Source organism: Sorex fumeus, unplaced genomic scaffold (assembly GCF_029834395.1).
Source record: "Sorex fumeus unplaced genomic scaffold, SorFum_2.1 ptg000046l, whole genome shotgun sequence".
NCBI lineage: Eukaryota > Metazoa > Chordata > Mammalia > Eulipotyphla > Soricidae > Sorex > Sorex fumeus.
In genome coordinates, this window is record NW_026606103.1 from 10,444,724 (window position 1) to 10,472,135 (window position 27,412).

Sequence of the window (27,412 nt, forward strand, 5' to 3'; positions counted from 1 at the left end):
ACAAAGAACAAAAACAAAATTAAAACTAAGACTAAGGAATGGATGCTCAACACTGCTGTTCAGCGAAGGGTTTCTAGAGCAAAACCTTCGTACCTCCCTGCCAGGCTAACTCTCTGAGTTAACAGAATGAATGAAACTGTTCTCAGTACCTGTCATATAAAGATGAAAAGAGACAGCCTTAGCACTACCGGTCATGTATTCTGGATCCATTATTGACATCTATTAGGGCAGAAAAACTAATGGTAAGGTTCTTGCCTTGCAAACATCTGACCCAGGTTTGAGTAACTCTGATCCCCAGATTTGTAAAGCATGTGGCTCCCAAACCCCACCCAGGAGTGATCCTTGAGTGCAGAGTCAGAAGTAAGCTCTTAGTAGAGACAGGCACATTACCCCCAAAAACTGTCACTGTCACTGTCCTCCCGTTTTTCATCAATTTGCTCGAATGGGCCCAGTAACATCTCCATTGTGACATTTTTTACTGTGTTTGGCATATTGAATACATCACAGGTAGCTTGCCAGGCTTTGCCATGCGGGCGAGATACTCTCAGTAGCTTGCCAGGCTCTCCGAAAGGGGCGGGAGAATTGAACCTGGGTTGGCCAGATTGGCCCCGCAAAACAAACAAGCAAAATTATATCTACTGACCAACATGGGCCAGGGATTTTTGATATGTGCTTTATGCATTCAAACTCAACAACACAATGGTGTTGGGCGGGCACTATCCTCATTAAGGACACATTGTTATGCCAGCAAGTGGCTCTTAATAACAGTCCCCAAATAGTATCCATTGTATTTTATAGTAATGTAAATATTATTTTACAGGATAGAAACTGACATATTTTAGACGATTTGCCCAAAGTAGTGCAGGAGCTAATGTAGTGTGAGAATTAAAACCAGGTTTGTTTTTGTTTGATACTCTTTTTTCCACACTACTGCTAATGGTTCTGTTGAAAGAATAATGATAAATGAAAAGATTAGTTTATTGGAACATGTCACCAATTCTATGTTCATGCTTAGCACTGTAGCACTGTCCTCCCATTGTTCATCGATTTGCTCAAGCAGGCACCAGTAATGTCTCACAACAAATTATGAGACTTGTTGTTACTGTTTTTGGCATATCAAATACGTCACGGGGAGCTTGTCAGGCTTTGTTATGAGATATCTTTGTGGGTCAGATACTCTCAGAAGCTTGCCGGGATCTCTGAGAGGGGTGGAGGAATTGAAAAAAATCTCCCAGAATCAGTTCTAGACACTTCAATTTCAATACTAACTTTTGTATTTTATAATGGTCATAAACATATATATTGGGTCAACACTAGGTCCTAGTGATGGGCCCTGCTCAGATTCAACCATGCTTGGAGCATACATGGTCCCCTCTGCAGTGCTCTGGGTTCAGTGATGAGGTTAGAATCCAGTGCCTGGCAAATACAATGCAAGAGTCTTTTTCCCGAGCTATAACCCAGGAACTATTATATTACTATTATTATTATTAATTATTCATATCAAATCATGTCCTTCATGAACCTCACATCATTGGCTACAAGGCTTTTACCAGCTCTCATAAACAATGCAAGAAGAACATTTTAAATCCCTTTGACAGAAAGAAAAATATCTCTTGAGGGAGGGGACCTTAATTTATTGCTGCCATTTAAAAATGAATAGGTCCCCAGGTCTTTGGCATCTTTGTCCTGATTCACCCCACAGGGGAGGGATGCAGGATGATGGAAGATAATCTTAAATCAATCTTTAAAAATTCCTGGTGATAAGCTGACCTAGGGAAAGTGCTTAATTTAAGGGGATCGTAAAAAAGCAATAGATCACTGGATTAGAAAATACACTTGGGCATTTGGAAGTACCTCTTTCACTTTTTGAAATATATTAAAATAAAATACAAAAAAAGTAAAGAGGAGCTAAAAGTCAATTTTATTTTAGATGAACCACATACCTTCCGCCCAAGCAAAATTTATTTTCAGGAAGAGTCCAAGCCCACGCAGAATCTTCACCTTTTGTTCAACACTACTTTTACCCTCAGTTTAGGCAGAAACTGATACTAATGTTTTTCATTAAGTCAGTTGGGAAAAAAATTGCTTACCAGATTTTACTCCTTCATCAGTCTCTCTAATTACACCCATTCACTGTTCCTTTCACACAGAGATTTCAAATTCCAGCTCTGAAAGACACACACCACCCAAAACACGTCTGCTTCCTCCTTCACTGTCCTTTTCATATTATCCTTGAGAAATACTTGGTGGTCCAGGAAACACAGCTCAGCATAACCAAGAAGTGAGAACTGACTTGAAGGGATAAGTAGCATGGGCAGCAGAAGGTTGAGATAAAGTTAATGGGAAATAGTGCATAGAGAGATGCAGCTCATCAGGAAAGGCTTTGAGCCTACAGACTTTAGTGATAATCTTCAGACATCTGTCTCTTGGGACTCAAAGTACAGTACAGTGGGTACACTTGCCTTGCATGCCGTCAATTTGGATTCCATCTTGGAATTCCACATAGTTCCCGAGTCCCACCAGGAGTGATTCCTGAGCACAGACCCAGAAGTAATCTCTTAGCACTGCTGGGTGTGACTCCAAAAAAAAAAAAAAAACAAACAAGAAGGATATATGTCTCTGTGAAGTGATATAACAAAACTAAAGTAGATATAGCATAGATTAATAAGGTATAGCTAAATGTGTCTGAAGTAACAAGTCGAGTGGCACTATATTTTGGAGATAATAAAATTGGTCTGAGCACCAAGTCCTGTGTGTGTTCAGGGAGCAAGTACATTTCTTTGAATGGTCAAATGTTACCCATGAGGAAGTTAGGGAACCAACAATTCCAAAAAGTTGAAACACCTTTCTAAGGATCAAGCGACCAAACTGAAATTTCTTTTTCTTTTTTTTTTTTTTTTTTTTGCTTTTTGGGTCACACCCTATAATGTACAGGAGCCGCTCCTGGCTCTGCAATCAGTAACCACCCCTGGCAGTTCTCGGGGGACCATATGGGATGCTTGGAATTGAACCTGGGTCGGCCACGTGCAAAGCAAAAGCCCTACCCGCTGTACTATCACTTCAGCCCCGAAATTTCACTCTTAACGTAAAAGATACAGCTTTAAACTCAAAAATATTATTATTGGGGCAGAGTAATAGTATAGAGTGTAGGGCTTTTGCCTTGTATGCAGCCAACTCAGATTTAATCCCCGGTATCCCACACGGACCCCTGAGTACCACCAGGAGTGACCCTGAGTGTAGAACCAGTAATAAGCCCTGAGCACTGCTGCGTGTGGCCCCAACTCAAACAAGCAATAAAAATAAAGTATTATAATCTTAAGTTTTCTCCCTATAGGAGACTCTTTGATATGGTTACATACCTCTACAAAGTAGAGTGTTGACCAAGAAGCCAAAATCCTATTTCTCATCTAGTGTGTTCTGAGTTCTTAAAGATCTAATCTTCCTTGCTAATTAACAGAAAAGCAAGACTGCTCTTGGAAAACCATTTTGAACACTTGACTTTTGTAGACCTCATAAATAATAGCTCTTTTTGACACCTTTTTTTCCCCCAAAGTTGCCCAAGCTAGCTCTGTTTATGGCTTCAGTTTAGGGCTTTCAAATGTATTTTTGCTTCTCAGGATAACTAAAAGCAAAACTAGAAAATAACTTCTGCTACAAGTTCAATTCACATGTTCAATTTATTGCAGCACAAAGAGCACCAGATGTGGTTCACATTTAAGTGGTGTCTTTAATACAAAGATCTAGGGGCTGTTGAAGTTGTGTATGTGTCTAATAGTCATTCTTTAAAGAGCCATTTAATAGCTAGAGATCATGTTTCAGTATTTTAACCTCACTATTAAGAACTCAATTCACTTTCAATAATTTGTCATTTGACTCTGATTTTCAATGGATAATTAGTAAATAGGCTTCTGGCCTTTTAAGGTTCCCAGTCATTGAAGCCATATATAATACTCCAAATGATTTTTTTGATAAAGGAAGATCTTTGATAAAGGATGCTTAGTTAGACGACAGGTTTTGGAACACTCTCTCTCTCTCCCTCTCTCCCTCTCTTTCTCTTTTGCTTTTGGGTCACACCTGGTAATGCTCAGGGGTTACTCCTGGCTTTGCACTTAGAAATTACTCCTGGCGGTTCTCAGGGGACCATATGGGATGCAGGGAATTGAACCCGGGTCAGCCGCATGCAAGGCAAATGCCCTACCCTCTGTGCTATTACTATAGCCCCTGGAGCTGAGTCTCTTGAAGAGGGGCCCTCAATGAGTCTCTGCCTTAGAGAGTAAACTGTTGATCCAGTTTTCTTTCTACTATCCCAGGCTAGTTAGGAGACAAAAATACACACTCGCCCATTTCCCTGCCTCCTGATCACATTCAGTACAATTTTATACACTGAATATTTAACCTAGTGGCCTTATCATTGATTTAAGATTTTGAGAAGATGCATTAATTTGGGGAAACACAAATAACTATATGATTGGAAAATATACTCTTGCCTTGAAATATGTTAAGTAAAGGAAATATTTGAATTCATCATTACTAGCACTAGACACAGTGTAATAACTCTTTGGCATCTGTGAAAAATATGCCTAACAAATTGTTCAAGGACCATAAGCATATGAAAAGGCCACAGTTCATTAAAGACTGAAAATTATACTTTTTCATTGGTTCTACTGCAAGAGAATGAACTCCCTATATGTGGCAGCAGAGATACAAATTCAGTTTTGCACAAGACTCACAAATACTGTGATATATTATGCTGATAGAAACACAGCTTCCACCTAGACAGAATTAAAAATTTTCCCTGTGCTTGGTAAATGTATATAACCAGGAAAATATGAAGGGCAACTATTCCTCAATATTGGATTCATGTTTGTATCTCCAATTTTTTAAACAAAATGTTTAGTTGAAAGGTGAACTTTACTTTTGTAGATTTCATATTTTAAAGGAGTCATTTGAACATATGTGAAAATAGAAAGTCCCCTGACTGTTTCTGAGTATTTATTAACTCTTTCTTAATTTTGTTTCCAATTAAGTAGCCCGTCAGAATTTTAATTTATAAGAAAAGGCTTCATTATACAATTAAAAGTAGACACTGCGGGCTGGAAAGATAGCACAGTGGGTAGGGCGTTTGCCTTGCACGCGGTCGACCCGGGTTTGATTCCCAGCATCCCATATGGTCCCCTGAGCACTGCCAGGGGTAACTCCTAAGTGCAGAGCCAGGAGTAACCCCTGTGCATCGCGGGGTGTAACCCAAAAAAGCAAAAAAAAAAGAGTAGACACTGTCTGCAGAGTGAAATTGAAGTAGTTATGATAGTTTAGTAATTTATTTGGTTTATTTGGCTTCTCTGACCAATATTATTTATGGTAAAGAAAGCTGAAGGAGAATTTATTATGTGATGAAATCCAATTTGAACACTTTCTATTGGGATATTTTAATTCAATCATTTTTTAATTTTCAGTCCCATAATCTCATTTTACATAAGTTTGTAAAGATTAAGTCACTTAAGATAAAATTTCAACAAAACGTTAAGAATTTGTGGAAAGGAATAAAAGAATTTTTCAACAAAGTGTTCATACTGTGATAAAACTATATTCATTGCAACAATTTTGTGTTATGATAGCTCTTTTGTCTTAAAATGAAATTAACTGAGTGAATGTGAATTTGACTTTTCTTAGTAACCATGTGAGGCAACTGCAATTTTTAATTTTCAGTTTCTAATCAGTGCAGACAGGAAGGTAGGGGTGCCCAGGTAATACACAGTGAGAAAAACATTATCTGAAACCTATAATCAGTCTAAAGACATGAAGTACATTTCCATAAAGGATCCATCTCAGGAACCACTGAAATGCAAAATTTCATTGTAGGAACAGGGATGGTGGCAAAGGTGGTACTATGAATATTGCAAGACTACCAAGAGCTCCAATGTCTACTAGCCCTTAGCAACAATCTAACAGTGAATTTGGATGCAGGGCAAGTTGGGGGAAACTGCTTATGAATGAACTCTGTAGAGGAAAGATGCCTTTATGGCTGGCATCTGACTGAGAAGGGGACTTTCTTGTGTCAGGGAACATTTCACCAGTCTGAGAAGCCTGTGTTATCTTGAACACATATCTTTATTTCCCCTTTCCTCTCTTTATTTTCCATATAAACATGTTTTACTTCACCATTAGTCTCTCTGGCATTTCTATTCTTGATTCTTTTTGAGTTTTAGGCCACATCCGGAGATGTTCAGGGGTTATTCCTGTCTCTGCACTCAAGAACTACTGCTGGTAGTACTTGGGTACCATATGGGATAGAAATCAGATTGACCTAGTGCAAGGCAAGCACTCTCACCAGACCCTGAATTTCTTTTCTGTGAAGGGATGGTGTTAGACCTCAGAAAGCCTGGGTAAGATTTAGGACTAACTTAAAGTAAGGTAACAATAAAGGATGAAAGCCAATACAATGGGAAACTGATCCTCATAATTGAGTCTGTGGTGAGGGCAGACTGGCTTTTCTTTCCTGAAAAGAGCAATTCCTTAATACAGCCTGGCTTTGTGCTTCCCCAGATAACTGAGTTGGACACAGTGGTAGACACTCATCTCCAGGCTGCGACCTGTCCCCTTCACACTGTACATAAACCACCCAGGGAACCTCCTCCCACTAGCAACATAGTCAAATTCCTAAATTGATGTTTCTAGAGAAAAAATGGAAGCGTTGAGTCTAATATGATCCATTTTGAGCTTTCTGGCATTTTGTTGATTATTTGGGTGGCAAATTTGCCAAATTAAACTGGATTTTTTTTCTTAAAATGGACTTTTGCATTTTTGTATTACTAAGTTTTTAAGGTATTTTCATAAAAAAATCCTCTTGTTTTATCTATTTTGTTATTCAAAGTATATTATTAATACATAATAAAAATGGATCAAGTTACCAAAGTTCATTTCCATGTTGGGAAATTTGGATTAATATTTCATAGAGACAAGTACTTATAATGAGAACACTATACCTTGAATGCTATTGCAATCCTACTTTATATAAAAATCACACATGCTGTGCCTAACCAATCAAAAGTAAAGATTTCCATATTTAGAGACCCAAAGAGTTGTTTGCAGATATGAGAAATAAAACAAACATTAATCAAGGAGGGATTCCCAATAAAAACTTAACAGCAATGAAGATATCAGACTGTCCCCAAGGCACTCAACAGCATTTCACCCTACTCTGTAAACCTTCAGAATGAGAAACTTCCACAGTGGGTCTGGTCTGGAGGAAGGATTCTCAAACTTTGACATGCATCAGAATTATCAGGCCTCACCTCTAGTGACTTCAAATATATAAATGCAGAAACTGGATTGGACTGTTAGTGTTGTTTTATATGTCCTCTCACTTTCCTTTGGAAACATGCATGTACACACACACACACACACACACACACACATGCACACATACCAATTCCACCACCACAACCAATAATAGCAATGATCTCAAGTACAAAGCTTTTGTTTGAAGAGGGCTGTCAATAGCTGCCTGACTATCTGGAAGACTCAGAGGTAGGTTCTGCGTCTTCCAACAGTGCTGTCACAATTTTGCTGGGCGATCTTTCACAATTTTAAAAGAAAAAGGCTGGGTAAAATATCAAACAGACAGTGATAAGTAACATTTCCATCGTCTTCTAAAGCTACACAGCTGCTCTCCATAACAGATAAGCACTCCAGACACTCGTTTTCATTGTTTGAAATTATTGTCTATGTTGTCTGTTATTTTTCCCTCAGCTATTTAGAACGTAAAAATTGCTTTTAAGATATTAGAGAGAACTTTAGGATGTAAGCTATGGAAAAAATGAGAAAGCTGCAGGTATATTACCAAATCAGTTAAATTTAATTTCCAATGTAAACTGCATTATTTTATTTTATTTTATTTGGGGGGGTCACACCCGGTGATGCACAGAGGTTACTTCTGTGTCTTCACTCAGGAATTACTCCTGGCGGTGCTCAGGGGACCATATGGGATGCTGGGAATCGAACCTGGGTCGGCTGCGTGCAAGGCAAACGCCCTACCTGCTGTGCTATGGCTCCAGCCCCAAATGTAAACTGCTTTAAATATTTCTGGAACCAATGCGTGTGTGTGTGGGGGGGGAGGGGGGTTGTCGGGGGAAGCAGGAAGCATGAAATAAACTGGCTAAAAGGATGATTTATCTCAGATGCAGGATATATAAACACACAGACACACACACACACACAACACACACACGCACACACACGCACACACGGCCAAAGGAATACTAGTTGGTAAATGGCAAGAGAAGATCCATGCTGGCCTGAAGAACTGAGCCTACCAGTCAGAAGGGCTTGCCTAGCAAGACCAGGGGACCACATGAGGCACCAGGGAGCAAACCCATGTTGACCGCATGCAAGGCCAGTGCTCCACCTGCTACACTATTCTCTCCAGTTTCAAATTCTACTATAGTTTTGAGAAGAAAATACATCTCTTTTTTTATTTGATTTTTTTTAGTCTTTTGGGGGCTTCACATGATCATTGGTACAACATATGGTCCCCTGAGCACTATAAGGAGTGATCTTTGAAACCTGAATTAAGACTAAGTCCTGAGCAACGCTGCATGTGCCCCCCTACCCCCAAGACAAAAGGCAGTCAAACAAAGCAGATGTATTTTTTTCTCAAAGCTATAGTAACATTTGGAGCTGGAGAAACAGTGTAGCAGGTAGAGTGCTCACGTTGCATGTGATTGACATGGGCTTGAGGGTTTGATCTCTGGCACCACATATGGTTCCTTTGAGCATTACCAGGAGTGATCCATGAGTGCAGAGCCAGGAGTAAGCACTGAGTACACCCAGGTATGGCAAGCAAACATGTATAGTAAGATTGTAAGCACAATAAGGATGAATTATCATTCAGTTATTTACCGATTTGTATTATCATCTTCAACATTCTGAGCACTGTTTTAGGAGTTGAGAATGCCGATGCACTTGTTTTTCTATTTTAAAAGTCAATGATTGGGAAGTTACAAAATTGTCAATAAGTAAAATTTCTATCAGCGATTTTCAGTATCATTCAACAGCTACTAAATTCCCAAGTTAGATGAATACCTGATCACATGCATTCATCAGTCAACAAAGAAAATGATTATATTCAGTAAACCTAATCTAAACTTTTATCCTCATCCTTCTACTCAACACAATCCTGGAGTTTTGATGTTAAAAGTCTTCAACAAATTTTCAACAGTCTTATTACTCAGATATTTGTTTAATTTCATTTCATGGGGACATTTTTTTATACAGGCCAATGACCCTCATATGCAAAAACACACAACTCCCATTCCAGGGGAGGCGAAATGTTCACTGTTTTCTCTCCTTGTAAATATAAAGGCCATTTTTCTCTGCAATCCTATTTTGTTTAACTGTTTCATGTGCTTAGGGGATGCTTCACAAGCCCTGAAGGCAAGGTTTCCCAAGTTCTGCAGCTGTGACTTAATGTTTGATGATGATACAGGGGGCCTGGAAGTTCTTAATAAACAAGATCTTTATTTGACTAAGATAAACTTTGAAATGCAATTGAATGATTCATTCCTCAAATTATAAGATTTTTAAGTTATCAATATTACTAAGAGAATAAATAATGAGTTAGGCAATAATTTATTAATTTTGCCATTCTAACTCATCTGGTATAATCAAATCTGAAAAAGATTGCTTTGGGACACTTGGGGGATTATGTACCATTCTAATTACTAAAAGACAAATAAGAGACACTGATCCCATATGTGGGTGTGTGTAAGCACATGAATGTAATGCAAAGTGCTAAAAACATCAGCTACTTGGGACCAGACAGTACAGCAGCTAGATGCTTCTCTTGCACATGGTAACCCAAGTTCCATGCCTGGTATCTCATACGGTCCCCTGAGCCTGCCAGGAGTGATTCCTGAGCACAGAGCTAGGAGTGACCCCTGAGTATCACTGGGTGTGGTCCAAAAAGAAATAAATAAAAATAAAACCATCAGCTACTTGTTCCCTGGAGCAATGATGCTCCTGAATCATTCTCTCCCATACTATCTCCATTAAAGGAAATGCCACTTAGCAATGTTGACTTGTATTTTTTTAATAAAAGAACTTCCAAAGGCTAAACATCTATAACATTTTGAGCTCTCTTAAACATGTGGTTTGGAAATATAATTCTTTGCATGGAAAATGAAAGGATATGTCTAAAGAGTGATTTGTATGTCCTACAAACTGCACCATTTCTATGGTGCTGGCATAGAAATTCAGTGCTCATGGAATGGTTAGTGGAAGTGCATTGCAAGCTTCAGTGTTTCCTTGGAACAGCCTGACCAACTAAAGGCTTGGGGTCCCTCAGCATGTCAACTTTCTCCTGAATGCACTTGACCTTTTTTGAACAGTTTTTGCAAAGATTATCAAGCTTATCTTTAAAAGATCATAGAGCTGATTTCATTAAAGAAAGAATCAAGGGTCCATTCATTCATTGCTGGTGGGAATGCTGACTGATCGAGCTTCTTTGGAAAACAGTATGGACATTCCTCAAAAAAACTAGAAATTGAGCTTCCATATGAACAGCTCTACCAGCCTTCAAATATAATCTAGGGGTCCAAAAACATGCAGCAGAAACACCATCTGCACTTCCATGTTCATTGCAGTACTATTCACAATAGCCAGTATCTGGAAACAACAAGATTGTCTGAGAACAGACAACTGGATAAAGAAATTATGTTGCATCTACACAATGGAATACTATGCAGTTTTTAGGAAAAATGAGGTAATTAAATTTGCATATAAATGGATGAACTTGGAGAATATAATGCTGAGCAAAATGAGTCAGAAGGAGAGGAACAGATAAAGAATTACTACATTAATTTGTGGGGTATATAAAAAAAGTATGCAACTAATATCCAAGGCCAGGGAAAATGGGCCAGAAGGATTGGTCAATAGTTGGAAATTACCACAAGGGTGGGGAGTGGAGGGTAGTTAAGGTATAGAAAGGTCCCTTATGACAATAATTATTGGAAATGATGACTCTGGACAAGAACTGAGTCTTGAAAGTAGGTAAAGGTATATACATAATATCTTTTCAGCATCTGTATTGCAGACCATAATGCCTAAAATTAAAGAGAGAGAGAGAAAGAGATAGAAGTGCCTGCCATAGAAGTAGGTGGGGGTTGAGGGAGTGCTTGGAGGCTGGGAGGGAAACTGGACAGTGGTGCTGGGAAACTACACTGGTAGAGGAATGGGTGTTGGAACATTATACAACTGAAACCCAATCATGAACAGTTTTTTAATGCTCTATCTCACAGTGATTTGTTAAAATAAAAAAATTTTAAAAAATCAAGGGTCCAATGATACCAGATGGTTTTCCTAGAGAGTTCTGATATAAAACAAAGGAGGCAGCATGGGAAGACGGGCATTCCCAGCTTGTCCTTCACGCCCTACCGAAGTCACGAGTTGCCCCCCACGAACAGCTCTCTGGCACGGCCACAGAAACCAATGTTCTAATTATCTCTCCAGAGCCACAGAAACCAATGTCATAATTATCTGGCTCTTGGCAGAAATCCTTCCAGACTTAATAAGTAAAATATCAGAAATCCAAAATTGCACGGCCGCAATAGCGGCCTCACAACATCATATGGTTCTCATAACTGTCTATAGAAAACAAATTATTTCACAATGCCTTTTCAGCAGTTCTGATTTTTGGGTGAAAACTCTAAACAATAATGGTGCATCCTTTGTCAAAATAATGAATGTAATCAAAGTAGATAGAGAGTTAAAGTAGAAATCATCTGCCTCACAGGCATTGGGAGGGGTGGGAGGGGGGTATATTGGGTTCTTGATGGTGAAAAATAAGTACTGGTGAAGGGAAAGGTGTCTGATCATTGGATGACCGAGACTTAAACCTGAAAGCTTTGTAACTTTTCCCACAGTGATTCAATAAATAAATATAAAAAAAATACAAAGGAGGCAGGACTAAGGAGATAGCTCAAGAGGGTCCAGGGAGATAGTTCATTCCCTACAACTGCATAACCCTCAAGAACCAGAAGAACCATGTTTCATCTCTGGTAGCTGCAAGCACCCCTGGGGCCCTGACACTTCTGGGATTCCTCTAAGATGAAAAATAAAAACAAAGGCCCACTAGCTCTCTGCCAAAGGAAGCAGGCTTCCAGAAATCGTTGTTATTGTTTGGGATAAGAAAGAGGGCATTTTACATGCTTTATATTAGCAAAAATTAAAGATTAAATATTAATCTTCATGATTATGTATTATTTTAGATATTGACTTCATAGAAAAAAACTTCATTATTGCCCCACCACACCCCTTGGGCCATTTTCTGTTCTTCTGTTACAAATGGGCCGGGACTGGCTACTTCTTTCTCTTCCAGTGTGTTACACTAGTATTTGGCATCTACAGCCTCCATGTTTGAAGCTGGGCACATTCAACATGCCTTGGTTAACTATATTGAAAGAACAATACTATAAATCTTCTTTCAAAAATAGAAAATTGTCATATCATACTTTTGGAGATGGCAAGATGCACTAGAATACAAGAGCCCTAGACTTTCAGAAGCTTATGAAGGCCTGTGACTAGAACACTCCCTCATCGGAGGGTGAATGTGGAATTTAGGTTGTTATTTTTCCTTCCAGTCACTCTGTGCTTCAGCTTTCTCATCTATAAACCAGAGTAATAATGGCTGTCTGCAGCACTGTCAAGCATTTTTGAAATTTGAAATTTTAAGTCATAGGAACTATTGAATAAAAGTCATTCATTCCATATTGGTTGTTCATAAACATAAGATGCGGATATTACATAAAAATCAGTTGATGGGATCAAAGGCTAGGCTTAAATGAAGTCAATTAAGATGGAATATGTTTAATCTCAAGTACTTTTAGCTTTAATTCACAAGTTGTAATTCAAAAACTCCTCATGCAGGAAGCTAAATTAATGGCTAATTCATTTCTTAAAGCCATTTCACTTACTTTTTAAATTTCATTCAATTTACCCCATACAATTTTTCAACTTTATTAAGAAGGTTCTATACCTCCCTGGCCCTTGTATATTTTTTCTTTTTAAAAAAATAAATCTTATTCATTTCCTCTCTCTGGAGGGTAATGCATGAAAAGCAAAGAAAAATGCAGTGAGCAGTTGAATGTGTCTGTGAAGATACATCAGCAGATAACAGAATGATGAAGGCAAAAAGGAGTTGGAAAAATATATATCAAGGCAGATGGAGAGCCATGAGAAAGGACCATTAGATAAGCAATGAAAGAAAGAGGAAAAAAACTGGAAGCAAATCAGCCCAGGAGTTAATGCATACAAAGCTAACATTGCAGAAACCAGAGATTCCTACAAGATCAGGAGACTGACTTGAGGGCTGGGTCAGGGTAAGGGAGTAAGGGCCTTTCCTATGCACAAAATTTAAGGGCACACTCCAAATTCAGTAATTGAGATTAAACACTATTTTAATGCAATGTTTAAAAAATAAAAATTATTGCAAATATTTCTAATGAAAAGGGTCAGGATTTAACATTAAATAGGACGTGATTCTGAGCTTTAAGGTTAATCTCACACTAATCTCAGTCTTCTTTATCATGAATAAAATTTTGATATGTTCTTTGTGTTTTGCATGAATAGTTGTTTTTCAAATTATTGTTTACAATATTGTTTAATATCGTAAGAGATATTAAAAGATCGCAGAGTCTCCTGCCCCCATGTCTGGCTGTCCTCACTGGGTCCCCTTGGAGGGGGAAGGGTTGAGTTTCTCTCCCCCCAAGCAGAGCCCCAGCTTAGGATCGCCGGATCCAGCCATGGCCATGCTGGGACCACTCTCCACACGTCCGGATGGGCCTCCTGCATGAAAGAACTGGCAGAGGAACCCAGGCATGTGAGTCTCGGGGCTGAGGTCTCCAAGCCTACTCAAATTGAGACTGGGCCTTCTCCACCCAGACCCCCAATCTTTCAGTAGGTAGGTGTCACACCCACCAGCTGCTGCCAGAGCCAGGTTGGTTCCATCAACGGCGAAGACGCAGAGACTATAAAACCCAGCTCCCGGAAGTGCGTGGCCGCATTTGCGGCCACGCAACATCTTATTATCTTATTTTTCCTTTGGAGAACCTGGTAGGCTACCAAAAGTATCCTGCCTGCACGATAGAGTCTGGCAAACGTCCCGTGTCATACTCAATATGCCAAATACCAGTAACAATGATGGGTCTCATTCTCCTAATCCTGAAAGAACATTGAAATGGCTCTTTTAAAATCTCAGGCTAGGAAGAAGGAGGCATTACTGGTGCCTGCTCGAAGAAATCAACGAACAACAGGATGATTGTGATCGTGATTGTGATTGTTTAATTAAAAAATTGATATCTATATATATATTATTGGTGTCCTTTAAGTTCTATACTGAGTGAGGACCTTATCTACCATACAAGACATTCCTAGCATTGTCTACTAGTCAAAAAGACCTAGTCTAAGCCAAATAACAAAAGTTGGTGATTTTTTTCTAGATTTAAAAATTCTATACATTATCTAGAGACATTATCATTTGCCAAGGCATCAAAAATCAGATGGGCTGGACACGTAATCAGGTTTAGAGATGACTGCTGGACTAGAGCCATTACTGACTAGATTCCACGGGACGTCAAAAGATCGCATGGACACCCACCTACAAGATGGTCAGACTTCTTCATCAAGACCCTGAATGATCGGTTTGAAGCTCTGCATATTCCTAGAATGAGCAGATGCCATTGGCTACACTAGCACTCAACAGGGATGAATGGAGACGCTACTGGCACCCACTCAAGTAAATCGATGAGTAACGGGGTATCAAGTGATCAATGATCAAGAGAAAAATTTGTAGGATTTTAGGAATCCCCCAGAGAATTATGTTCTAAGGTCTATGTAAGAATAATGATTAATATATGGCAAAAAGTAGGCAGTAGGGAATATGGATTGTTCACTCTTGTCTTTATTGTTGCACACATTCAGTTCTGAATGGCTGGCTGTGGCACAAATTCCAATACAACAAATCTCACTACCAGGATCAGATCTATACTATAAAGGTCAAGCTTCAGTGATCACTCATGCATATATCTAGACAAGCCCTGGATTTTCTGAACATGGCAAAAAATAATATAGAATCATGTTCTAGGTCCACTCTCATCATAACACATGAGAGAAGCTAATAAAGTTAAATAATATGTAGCCACCATCAATGACCACCTCTTGCCTATGACCTTAAATATTGGAATGCAGTATAAATAAGTGATATTAGGCAAAAGAGACAAAGAGCAAGGGAAAGGCTCATGGTCCAGTGAACAGATACACCTCATAGAGAGGGTCAGAGACATATCCTGACTTGGTGCTCATCAATAGAGTTTTACTGGACACATCACCTATACCCACCCATACAACTTTCCTTTTTTCCAGAACTGGACAGACAGTATGTGAGTATAACATGAGTTGATCCCAACCAACCAACCCCTTCACATTCTTCTTTCCCCCCCAAAAGCTTGGGTCTTAATAACATGAACAGCATTGTTATTTTCCAAGATAAGAAAAGATGGAGCAGGGATACATATTCAGCTGTCAACTCTACTACATAAAAGTGACGAAGATCCATTTCAGTTAAAAATGCAAACTCCAAAATTTAGTAAATAATGGAGTCTAGAAATAATAACAAGTCTAGAGAATAATTAGTCAGAGAGTTATAGGCTTGTTTTTTCTGCTACTTAGTGATAATCTTCTCTTTCCAAAAGATTCAGAGTTCAGGAATTTAAGATAGATATCTCACTAATAAGAGGAGTGTATTCCTCTTCCAAAACCAATGTTAATAAAGTATAGATAGGGCTCAAAAACCACTAAAGTCTTATACATAAATAAATTAAGTCCATTAATAACTTATTAAGAGGAAAATCCTAAAACTGATAGTATGTGGGAAAGCAAAATTAGTTCTCTAGAGAGGGTTGGAGTGGTGATATGATTCGTTTTTGTTTCTTTAGATATCAGGAACGGCATTAATAGGTCTAGGGTATAGAAGGAAATATGATCATTAGCATAATGATAATGATACAGAGAAAATGAGGAAGAATGATAAAAATGAGTAGATTTATTTGTATTTATGAGTCAGAGACAATAAAGTCAAGATTAAGAAAACATGAAGCAGTACACTTGGCTCTATCAGCTGAAAGTATGTATCAGCAGAAAGTAGAAACATGACTCAGTCTCAGACACCAACTAGTTCTTCTTTGCTTTGTTGCAACAGAATGAAGACTATATTTTACCTGCAGAAAGTAAAAATATCTTCTAAGGCAAAGTTACAGAGGTCTGAAAGTCCATCTTCTTACAGGGAAAGAACTCAGGTGACAATCTAAAAGTGCTATATCTGCTCATTTTATAAATAAGCATATTAATGCCATATCCTCTAATAAAGACATTTCCTAACAGAAAACTTGCTCTTTTTGTATAATTAAGTCATTTAAGATTTGAATTATGTCTATATGTATCAAGCACTTTATTGAAACATTAGGAATTACACTTAGTGTAAATGTCACAATTATCTAATAATGACCTGTGTTCTCTTAATGCACCCAAAATGATCAATGATATGTTAAAAAAACATGTTAAAATAATCATATCAAACAAATGCTGGTGTCTATTGATAGCATATAGAGTAACTGATAAGAATGATATAGATACTAGCCATTGCCATTTCTATATTGAATTCTCCCTCTTACTCTCTTTGATACAAAATCACACATATAATCATTTTAAAACTATAGAAATGTTAGCTGGAACAATAGCATAGCGGGGTAGGGTGCTTGCCTTGCATGCAGTATTTGACCAGGTTTTGATCCGGTCATCCTGTATGGTCCCGCAAGCACTGCCAAGAGTAATTCCTGAGTGCTGAGCCATGAGTAACCCCTAAGCATAACTGAGTGTGGCTTAGTTCCCCCCAAAATAAAAATGCTATCATGATTTACTTGTACAGAACTCAATTTTAAAATCTAATGATCTTAATATCTATTGGAATTACAGATGAGTTTTTGTTTAATCTTTCTTATCCTTCTAAACTTTCTGTTTTAACTCTTCCATGTTTAGTTTAAAGTATTTATTCAGGGTATCTGAAGGCCTTTTGAGTAACTAAGACTAAATTTTGTCTACAAACAAAAATAATTAGACCTATACCTACTGGGTTGACTTAGTGTAATTTGTATGAGTTTCTTCTGACTCTGAATAAAAGTTTCATCTCTATGTATTCTTCTAGTCCTGGTAATCACTTAAGCAAAAAAATTCCCTTCTTTTCAATAAATACTGTCTTCTATTTTCCCCTCTGTAAGGGAGCCCAGACACTCATGAATCACAGTATACTTCGAAAGAAGGGACGCTGCTCAGACAGAGGGCAGATTATTATCTATCTTGAGATACATCTTTCACCTGCACAAAATCAGAGTTGAACCTGAGCACAGAAATATTCTGTCCTTGGTTATAAACTTGATCTAAGAGCTATAGTTAATCACTGAACAATGCAAGGGTTGAAGACATCCACACCCCATCCAGTAAAAAAATTGCATAAAATTTTTGGCTCTCTCAAAACATAATTGTCTGCTGTTGATCTCTAAATCTTGCCAATAACAATTCATTAATACATAATCTGTGTTATATGTATTAGATACCATAATATTTCCATAAAGTAAGTCAGATCAAAGAGAATGTTGTTAACAATATTTTAAGACAGAGAAACTGTGTTTGTAGTACTTTCAACTGCAGAGTTCAAGGTCAACTCTATATTTATTATTAAAAATCTGCTTGAATGTTGACCCATGTAGATGAAAACCATATTTTTAAGGGTCAACCATAATTCTGCTCCCCATTCTTCTTTGTACTTGGTACAGAGAAAATTAATCTTATTTACTTTTCAAGAAAAGAGACAACAACCAAGAGACTAAAACAATAAAACACACGAGGTACAACACATGAAAACATAAAGGGCACTCTGGCCTCACAAAAATGCTGGAATGATGCAATCTAAGAAGGTCAGTTCTGGTTAGCAACCCTTTCAGGCTGGCAGAATTGGTAAAGACAGAATAACTGCACTTTCAGAAGGAGGAATTCTGTTACAAGAGATGCCATAAAGGGCTGAGCTTTGCATCCAAGAAAAACTTTCTTCATGAAATTTCTACTTAACCACAGGGAGCACCCAACTATTCAAAGCAGATGGGTAACAGGATCTTCTGAGCAATGCAAGAGTCTCTATCATACACACTACACTTGTGTTTGCTGAACTGGTCATGGCTCACAATCTGCTGGCACATGCAAGAGTGGCCAACTGAAAACAAAATGGAGGTTTTATTTGATTAAATTCATTCTGCTGGTATCCAGGTTTCAGGAATGAACCTTAGGAAATGCCTACAGCAAGTGGATCTTCTGTCATGCTTCTATAATTGGATAACTTGGTGAAATTGGACTGGAAAGTCTGATGTGAGAGAGATGCACAGATTCACCTTGGTCCATGATAGTTGGCCAAGAAGTTTTCAGAATATCTCTAAGTTTTCAGAATATCACTATGAGTGCCTCTCCAGGATAAATTCACTGTAGTTTTTTCATTTAGCTGTTCAATGTGGAACTGTGTTTTTTAAAACTAGGCCTAGATATTTTATAATTAATTGGTTGTTATGTCTTTTTTGATAAAATCATCCAGTGGTCAAATGTATTTTGTTTTGCTTAATTGTAACACATGTTTGAAATTTGGCATACTAACAAATATTCATCTCAAAGTAGTTTATAATATATTAACATATGTGAAATGTAATTATGAAGCAAGTACTCATTTCCTTTATTTTAGCTAAGTCAGTTTGCTTTTTAAAGGCATTATTTTATAGTTTCTTACTACCTTCTCTGTAATTAAAATATAGTATAATATCAACCTGCTTTACTAGCAATGGGTAACTATGGCCCCAAAGGGAGTAAGACTTGAGACCCAGCCCTAAAGCATCAGATCAGTGTGCAAGACCTCTGCAAGTTGTCAACGTACTGAGCCCAAAATGAAGCAGCTCTGAAGATCCTAGAGTGTCTGCATTTGTATTCTCCTAAAAAATATGTTGGACAGAATGGACTTGGATTGTTTTGGAAATATCTGATCTGGACTTCAAAGTCATTATTTGCCCAATTAAAAATTTAGAAGGAAATATATTTTTGAAAGACAAAAGCAATAGGAAAAGAACAGAGGGCAGTGCTAACATAATTGTTTTTACAGTTTTTAATTTTTATCCCTGACAACCAAAATGCACTATAGGTTTATGATAATAAAGAAGTTTGAAAATAACTTTGGATAAGTCTCAGGACCCTTTCCTTTAATCTAAAGAGTTCCTAGAGTTCTGAATGAAGTTCAGTATTTTTGCTTATGTCTACTTAAAATATTATTGCAAATATGTCCTAAATCTCTGAAGTTCTGTGCAAAACATTGCCTCTACCCACTCATTTCCTTGGTAACACAATGAAAGTGCTGGTAAGGAATGTGAAGAGCAGTGGGACTGTCCTCTGTTACCTTTCAACTACTGTAAAATATTCCCTACACGTATGACATCTGATTGTCTTAGCCCTAGATGGTCCTTAAATAAGTGCTTATCTACAGAATTGCTAGATAATCTTGTATTCAATGGAAAAGCATGTTTGCACACACAGGTATGCTATAATACCTAGAGGTATGCAGACTACTGAAATCAAGACATAGTCATTTCATTATAAATAGAATCCACATGGAAAAGAACTCTTGAAATTCATCTGCCTGAGGGAGTTTTCAACCCTAGCTATACAAAGAGGACATGCTCTGCAAACAAATACATACAGCACATATTTAGAGAAAAAATTCTAATTCCATTTAGGCCCTAGGTCTAGGACTCTCGATAAGGTACACGTCTTCTTCAGGAAAGACACAATTTTAAGGATGACAATCTTTTTCTTCAGGGGAAGCTACAACACATTCCCACCCTTCAAGAAAATACAAGACTGATGATTTGGGGATTTTGCTGATTAATTATTTTCTTTAGTTTAGTTATTACTTCTTTTTTTTTCAGCTCAGAAGTATGGTTCCATTTACCCTGTTAAAACTTTTCTCAGCAGTCAAGGAGAGTATAGCACAGCTGCCCCTGAGCCAAGTTTGTAAATCGTACTCAGAAACCACCCCACACTGTCAGATGACATGGTTTTCAGACACGTCTAAACAGACTAGTTGAATTAAAGACCAAATCCAGACTTGATGTTGCTGAGCTCATCAGCTCCATCTTGCCATCCTGATTGATCGAGGAGATGGGTCTATAGTTAAAGTGGCATAGCATTTTGAGGGATTAGTCATTAGAGCACACTGCTTTCTCTTTGGAAGGCAACTTCTTGCTTGACTAGGTTTTGGAAGCTAAGGAGTGACGTCAAGATGTTGTCTGGCCAGAATTTGCAGATAACCATTGAACTCTTCTCCATCAGGCATGGATTTAGCCTCCTTAGTTCCTGCAGTGACACAGGAGCCTCCAAATACCAAATTATTATCAGGCGATCTTGGGGTAACCTCTGGGCCCTGCAATAAAGTAGACAAACTTGCTATTGGAAAGTGACCAGGAGCAATTCAGCCCTGTTCAGATTGCTCTAAAAACTTGCAAATGAAAAACTCATGTGACTCCTGATAGTGAAAATGTTGGATTTTTTTTGGGGGGTGACAGGGGAGGAATAATTCAGAATCATTTTTTACTTAAATGATTTTATGCATCATTGAAAGAAACCTGGCTTGATTATGCTTCTTTCTTGTTGTTTTGTTTTTAAAGCAAAGACTTGCAGGAGTGGAGGCTATGCCGTTTTGGACATGGTACTATTGAATATTGTTTTGCATTATGAAGTTTTTGTATTAATCTTTTGGAAAATTCAGCAGATCATAACCAAGCATGTATTAGGACCAAATAAAATTTGTTTTTATAAAATTTACTGACTCCACCATGTATTTTAAATATTGGGGAATTCACTTAAAATAATAATTTTTTTTCTCTGGTAAATTATATGAGACCCATTTTCTGACACAGCATTCACTGCATTATGACCTCATTTGGTCTGACCTGCTTCTCATACTGAACTTTCTCTTCTCTATAGGTAAGTTAGGTCTAGAATACTTTTCTAACACATCCTTTCACAGTGCACTTTTACATGAAAATATTATTAACCACTGACTTCTCCAGTAAAATCCAAAATGTAAAGAATTTGTAATTATTTTTACTAAATCTCTAGTTCCTATATTGTAAAGTATAGGTAATCAATAAATGTTCAGTAAACTGAACTTAGATTCTACTATTTCAGTTTAGTGATATAAAACTGAGTCATCTTTTTTGTAGGATCACAATTGCATTCTAAACTCAACATATTTTTAAAAGCACATCTTTTGAAGAAAGATAATTAAATATGTTGAGTTTTGCCTCAAACTTTGGAGAAGTCTAAATATTGGTGGCAGGCCATGTACTATTTTACTTTAAGTATATGAAAACAGTTATGAATTCTCTCTAAGATCTTCTTTAACCTGTTTTTCAGCTACAATCTATGCAACTTACTCAAAGAGCTCCTCCTTAGAGGTTCTTTAGATATGAATTTATAAAAATATTCCATGAAAATAACTTAATTAAAAAGTAAGATGCTCAATTTTATAGACCCATAGTAATATCTCTTTTCTCATGTCAGATATGTGAAGTTTGAAATATTTTAACTTCTGGTTGCCTAAAATCAAGATGTTAAAAAAACATTTTTAGGTAACTAATATGCTAAAATTGTTTTCTAAATATTTATCATTTTATTTTATTATTTTCTGGGCCATGATCAGTTATGCTCAGAGTTTACTCTTGACTCTGGGTTCAGAGATTATTCAGAGGACCATATGCAGTGCCAAGGACTGAAATTCCTTACCCACTGAACTACATCTTCAGCCCAATCTAAATATTTGAATTGACTACTATATTATTATAATTTTATAATAAACACACTTTGTTGTAGGCAAATTTAATAGTGTAAATATAAAGACTATCAGTCACCTTAATATTAGTAATTAATTTTCAATAATATTTAACAATATCTACTCAACATCAAAGGTACATCATGTTCTAGTCTCTTCAAATAATGGTTCTGATATCTGGGAACTTACAATTTTATCTTAAGTAGACTATAGAAAAATATACCTTAATGTGATCATTTTCAGAACTTAATGAAAGAAAGCAGATGCATTCAAGATATAGAAAAATGTTCTGGGATTTAAAAATGACATTTAAGAAGGGAGCAGAAAACTGCTTTTGTGCTCCAATTTCTTTTGAAAAGTAGTCAGGGAAGATGTTAAAGTTCAGCTGTATTTAAAATGATTGAAGAACACATGACTTTATGACTGAAGAAAAGAAATGTCTGTTGGTGTAAGATTCTGAGTGACAGAGAACTCTGGGATCAGTAAGACCAATGGTATACTTATAAGTATAAGTATACTTCCAATAGTATACTTATAGGGAAGGGATAGTCAGCAGAGAATCAATTATTTGGAATAGGAGATGGAAGATGAATGAAAAGTTCAAGTCTCCCCAATTTTCCTTCCATTTCTTCTAAGTAGAAAAATAATAAGAGTGTCTCAGTCATAAAACTAAGAGTTGTCCAAAACAATAAAACTGCAATACTATAGCTTTCAAATGTCTCCATGGATTCCAGATTAAGAAATGACCTTTGGAAACTTTCATGTGGGATTCCTAAGAGAAGAAAATACTTCTAGGAGAGAAACAGATTTGGCAGCTCTCTAGTATACTTTTTATTATAGGATTTCATTTATTTTGTGATCCATGTTTATGGAGAATGTTCTAGGATAGTGTTATCTATGGTTGTTGTTGTTGTGTGTTTTCTTCTTTGTTCACTTGCTGAAGACACTGGTCTGGAGTATCTACTGGGTTATTCAGCTTTCTTTTCTCTAATGATAAGGAAATTAAAAGTTGAATACAGGGTGATTTTAGTCAATTCCAATTATAACAGTCTCTGGGTAAATGAAGAGCCTCAGACATTTTGATATATGTGGTGATAGGGGTGTCAAACAACTGTTGCTAGGGAAAGCAGTCAAAATAATGACAGAATTTCCCACAGCATATCCTGATTGACCATTTTCAATATTTTACTTTGATTCACCTAAGTTTCTCAATGACCTTTGGGAAATGTTCATTTTAATAAAAATGCACATTATAAGTGACACTTCATACATCTTATTCATCTTATAATGATAATAATAGGTCAATAATAACGATTTGAAATAATGCTTTTCTATTTCAAGAAACTCAGTGTTATTCACAGGTGCCACTCTACTTATTTTGTCATATTACATTTTCATCTGGAATCTATAATGTGCTCCAAGCTCAGAAAGTACAATCTTATGATGCTATTTCTCCTCATTTAAGTCAAATAGTAAACATACATTATAACATATAAATGCAATTGAATCTGAAGGAATGAAAGATATTTCCTTCAAACTAAAGCACTAATTACTAAGTTCCCTTTCCTGATATGTAAATTCTGTCCCCACAGCATAAGCATGCAATGGTTCTACCTTATCTCTGAGAAAGAGCAGCGCAGGACAAAAATGTTTAAGATAGGGTAAGACAACACACATTGATAGAAGTTATCTATTTTTTATTGTTTTCCTAAAGATTGTGCTCAATTTTAATATGTAATTCATGACATAGAAGATGGGAAAAGAGTTTTGGAAAAATAAAACCCAAGCTTTCCAAGATTTATCAGTGGATTAATGTGGTTCTGAGAAATCTATTAGCTACACGACAAGAGTTAGATGTTGTGATGACCCTTTAGTGAGTATCATGTTGGGAACTAGAACTGAACAAGAATATAGAACTACCCAAATTGATGCCACTTGTACACAAAACAACATCTTTGACATGCATAGTTTACTCTTTCAATAAATCAAATTTAAATCTCATCAACTGATTGTCTTCTGAAACTAATGTACATGCATTCTACTGGTATGTCTGGTTTCTGTCTCTATTTCAAGATAAGCATGCCTTGATTCCAACTTTGTGTTGACAAATGGTTTTGGAAATAGATCCCAAAAGAAATCAGCATCGACCAAAAATTCCAGAAGAAGAGATAGTCTAATATTTCCATAAACAGCAAAGAAAAGTATCTATTCCATGAACCCAAAGTGCCAAAAATCTTTAGACATTTCACTGTTTCTCCACTCAGCCATCCTCATCTGGGACTCTGATAAACACAGATTGATACAACTATTCAGAAAATGGGCCAATATGTATAAACAGCTGTACTTACATGTGTCTGGCTTGAGCTGACTATTGGTGATGCCAAAGTACTGGGGATTTTCAATGACAGGGATCTTGGTCATTCCAATAATGACAGCATCAGGGCCGCCCTCCGAAGATGAAGGGGTATTACTCCCATTGGAGATGTGGTGGAGTGGGCTAGCAGAGTCATCATCATTGCTGATAACCGAGGCTGGACCTGGAGTGGGAAAAATTACACATTCTCCTATAATGTTGTCATGCCTTTGTTAAGCTAAAATTCACATATATACTATCCACAGTTAAACTGCACGATTCAGTGGTCATTCATATACCCAAAGAGCTCTGCAACCATCCCTACAAACTAATTTTTGGACATTTACATTATCCCAATTAGCAACTGCTCCCCAGTATCCCCATTGCCAGTCCTAGAAATCCACAAGTTTACATTTTTATTCTATGAATATAACCATTCTGGATATGTCTTATCAATGGAATCATATAACACAATCTTATAGAACAGTTCTTTCATTTAGCATACAATATTTAAAGTTCATTATTGTTACAGTCTTTATTCTTATTCCTTTTAGTTTCCAAATAATATTCTACAGTTTCCATATGCCACAGTTTGTTTATTCACCATCCGATAAAGATAAACATTTGGATTGTCTTAACCTTTTGGCAGTTATGAATAATGTCACCATGAGCATTCATGTATAAGTTTTTAGTGGACATAAATTCTCTTGAGCTCAGATGATAGTCCTATGCAAAACATTTTAGGGAACTGCCATAGTGTTTTCCAAAGTAGGTGCTCAATTTTCTATTCCCACCACCCATGTGTGAAGGTTCTAATTACACTTTGTTTCATTTTATTGTAATTTAATATTCAGCTTTCCTGTGTTCTTTGAGAGTCTATAGAAGATTTTTTCATTTCCAGTATGAATTTAGGATTCCTTTTTTAACATGATGCTGAAAAATTTACTAGAAAATGGTATACTGGAAAAATTTACTAGAAACTCAAAGACTTGAGTTTCTTTTCCCACATTTTAGACAATATACTTACCTTCTTTGCAACTCTACATCCACTTACATTTGCAAGATATGAAAAAATATATATGCCTCTTACTTATGAGAATAAAAATTATATTCCCAGTACAGACACACAGTGCATATTTTAAAATATTTAATGCATATATATGAATATTCATATTCTAAATGACCATAGAAGTGCTGAGTCAGAATTATGTTGGCTTGTCCTATTACTATGCTCTTATTTTTGAATGTTCCATCTGTACTTGCACCGTGACTCAGTTACCTGTAAAATACTTTCACAATATTAATGGGTATTCACATGACAAATGATGTGACTTTTCTCTAATTGTAATACTATTTGTAGAGTAATTATATATTTGTTGCTACCTTTATACAATAGCAATAATCAAACTTTCTTATTCAGTCTCAGAATGGACATTCCTATAAAGTAGCCTTTAAAACACACCTTGTCTAAGCAATGAGTCCATTAACCACTTAACCAATACTATCTAAAACTTCAAAGAGATTATAAACATAATGTCCACACAGAAGCACTGAAATTATTAAGATCCCTGTGGTTCATGACATACCTTCCACACAGAAAATTCCTAGGTCTATTTTACAAATGTTTCTGCAGTATACCAAATAGACACCAGGGTCTCACAGAAGCAGACCACTGGCCACTACCACTGCCATCATACTAGAAAGCAATAGGAAGAAAAAGAGGAGAAAATAAAATGAAGACAACATTGACAGCCTGCCAAGAAAAGATATACTAGTGAAAGAAAGTCTTGCTACTCCCTGGCCAAGGGGATTTGTTTCTACCCAATCTCCCAGAAGCATCCATCATCCTTGATTTTTCCATAACCCTTAACTATTTCAGTGTGAAGTATGAAGATTCTAAAAATACAACTTACTGTATGATGTATTCTTGAATTCCCTATGAAATACAATGGTAAATTATTTCCAAATCTCCAAGTTCCAATTCTCCTTATATAGGGATTATCAGTTTGTAGTGATGACATTTGGACATTTGCCCCTAGGAGAGTCTTAAACTACACAGGAGGAAGTGAGCTGCTTTTAAAAGTACTTTTTTTTAAGCATTCACTCAGGAGGATGCACATTTAAGTTGCTTTTAATAATGCACTGGTTAAATTCTTCAACCAAGTCTTCACACAGCCCATTTAGAAGCCATGAAACACTCAAAGTAATAAAAGTCAACCACCAATATGTTCATCCTTTGCTTGGTTCACCAGTGATTGTAAAGAATAGACTTCTGCCAAAGAGAGTTCTTTTTAAAAAACAATATATGGAATGTCCTTTTGAATACCTTTAATCATCTTTGTTGTAGGATTTGTTTCTGACAGGCCTAGATTACCCAGAGTTCCAGGTTTAAATCCAAAGAAAGAAAATAAAAATGTGTGATGATGCTGTTTGTGTCTCTTGCTATAAATCTTCTTCCCCTCCCCACAACCACCACCACGTACCACGAAATCCCTCAATCCCAGTGCAACTGTTCCCTCCTTGGAGATTTTCAAAGCATGTTCCTGTCTACGCTTCACAGGGGAGTGGGAGTTCAGTGAAGGCAGAACATTTCTCAACAGACCATAGGCTGCATGCCTACCCCCAGAAAAGCATGAACTGTCATATTGTAACACTCCTTAAACTGTCAGCAGACCCGAGAGCCCCTGAGAGAATTAGAAACACACAAATCCCAGTTGCTCTAACTCTGCTCTGGTCCAGGTGGCTAAGCAACATTCACATACCATTCAGTCATTATAGAGAAGCTGGATGCCCAGAAATGATGCTGAGATTTCTCCAGAAAATTGGGCTCTGAGTCACCTCCCAGGGACACAGAAAGGAACTTTTTCTAAAAGTTTACGCAAGGGACTTTCTCTTTGTTTTCTCTCCACCTCTCTGTGTAAAAGCCCCAATTCTGAGGTGACAGATTGCAAAAGAATAGGCTTTCAGTTTAGAAGAGAAATGCTTCTGCCTAGAAGTGGTATAATACTCCAAAGGTAATTTTCAAAAGCCTTTTTCACTTTGCCAGAAGGTCACTGTTGACAAATTTGATCAACATAAAAATCTCAGTAATTCTT

General features: G+C 37.0%; 1 protein-coding gene across 2 annotated transcripts in view; it reads right to left on the reverse strand.

The window, feature by feature from the left end:
- NTRK2 (neurotrophic receptor tyrosine kinase 2) overlaps positions 1-27,412 on the reverse strand; it is a 399,384-nt gene that overhangs the window by 156,815 nt on the left and 215,157 nt on the right. Inside the window, exons 12-13 of one of the 2 annotated variants that reach the window (XM_056122542.1) lie at positions 24,313-24,501; positions 20,078-20,554 (exon numbers count right to left, since the gene is read on the reverse strand). In XM_056122542.1, coding sequence (XP_055978517.1) covers positions 20,526-20,554; positions 24,313-24,501 — 218 coding nt within the window. In that variant the 3' untranslated portion in view covers positions 20,078-20,525. Of the gene's footprint in view, positions 1-20,077; positions 20,555-24,312; positions 24,502-27,412 lie in introns of those variants that run through there. The other variant, XM_056122541.1, reaches the window with a different exon arrangement.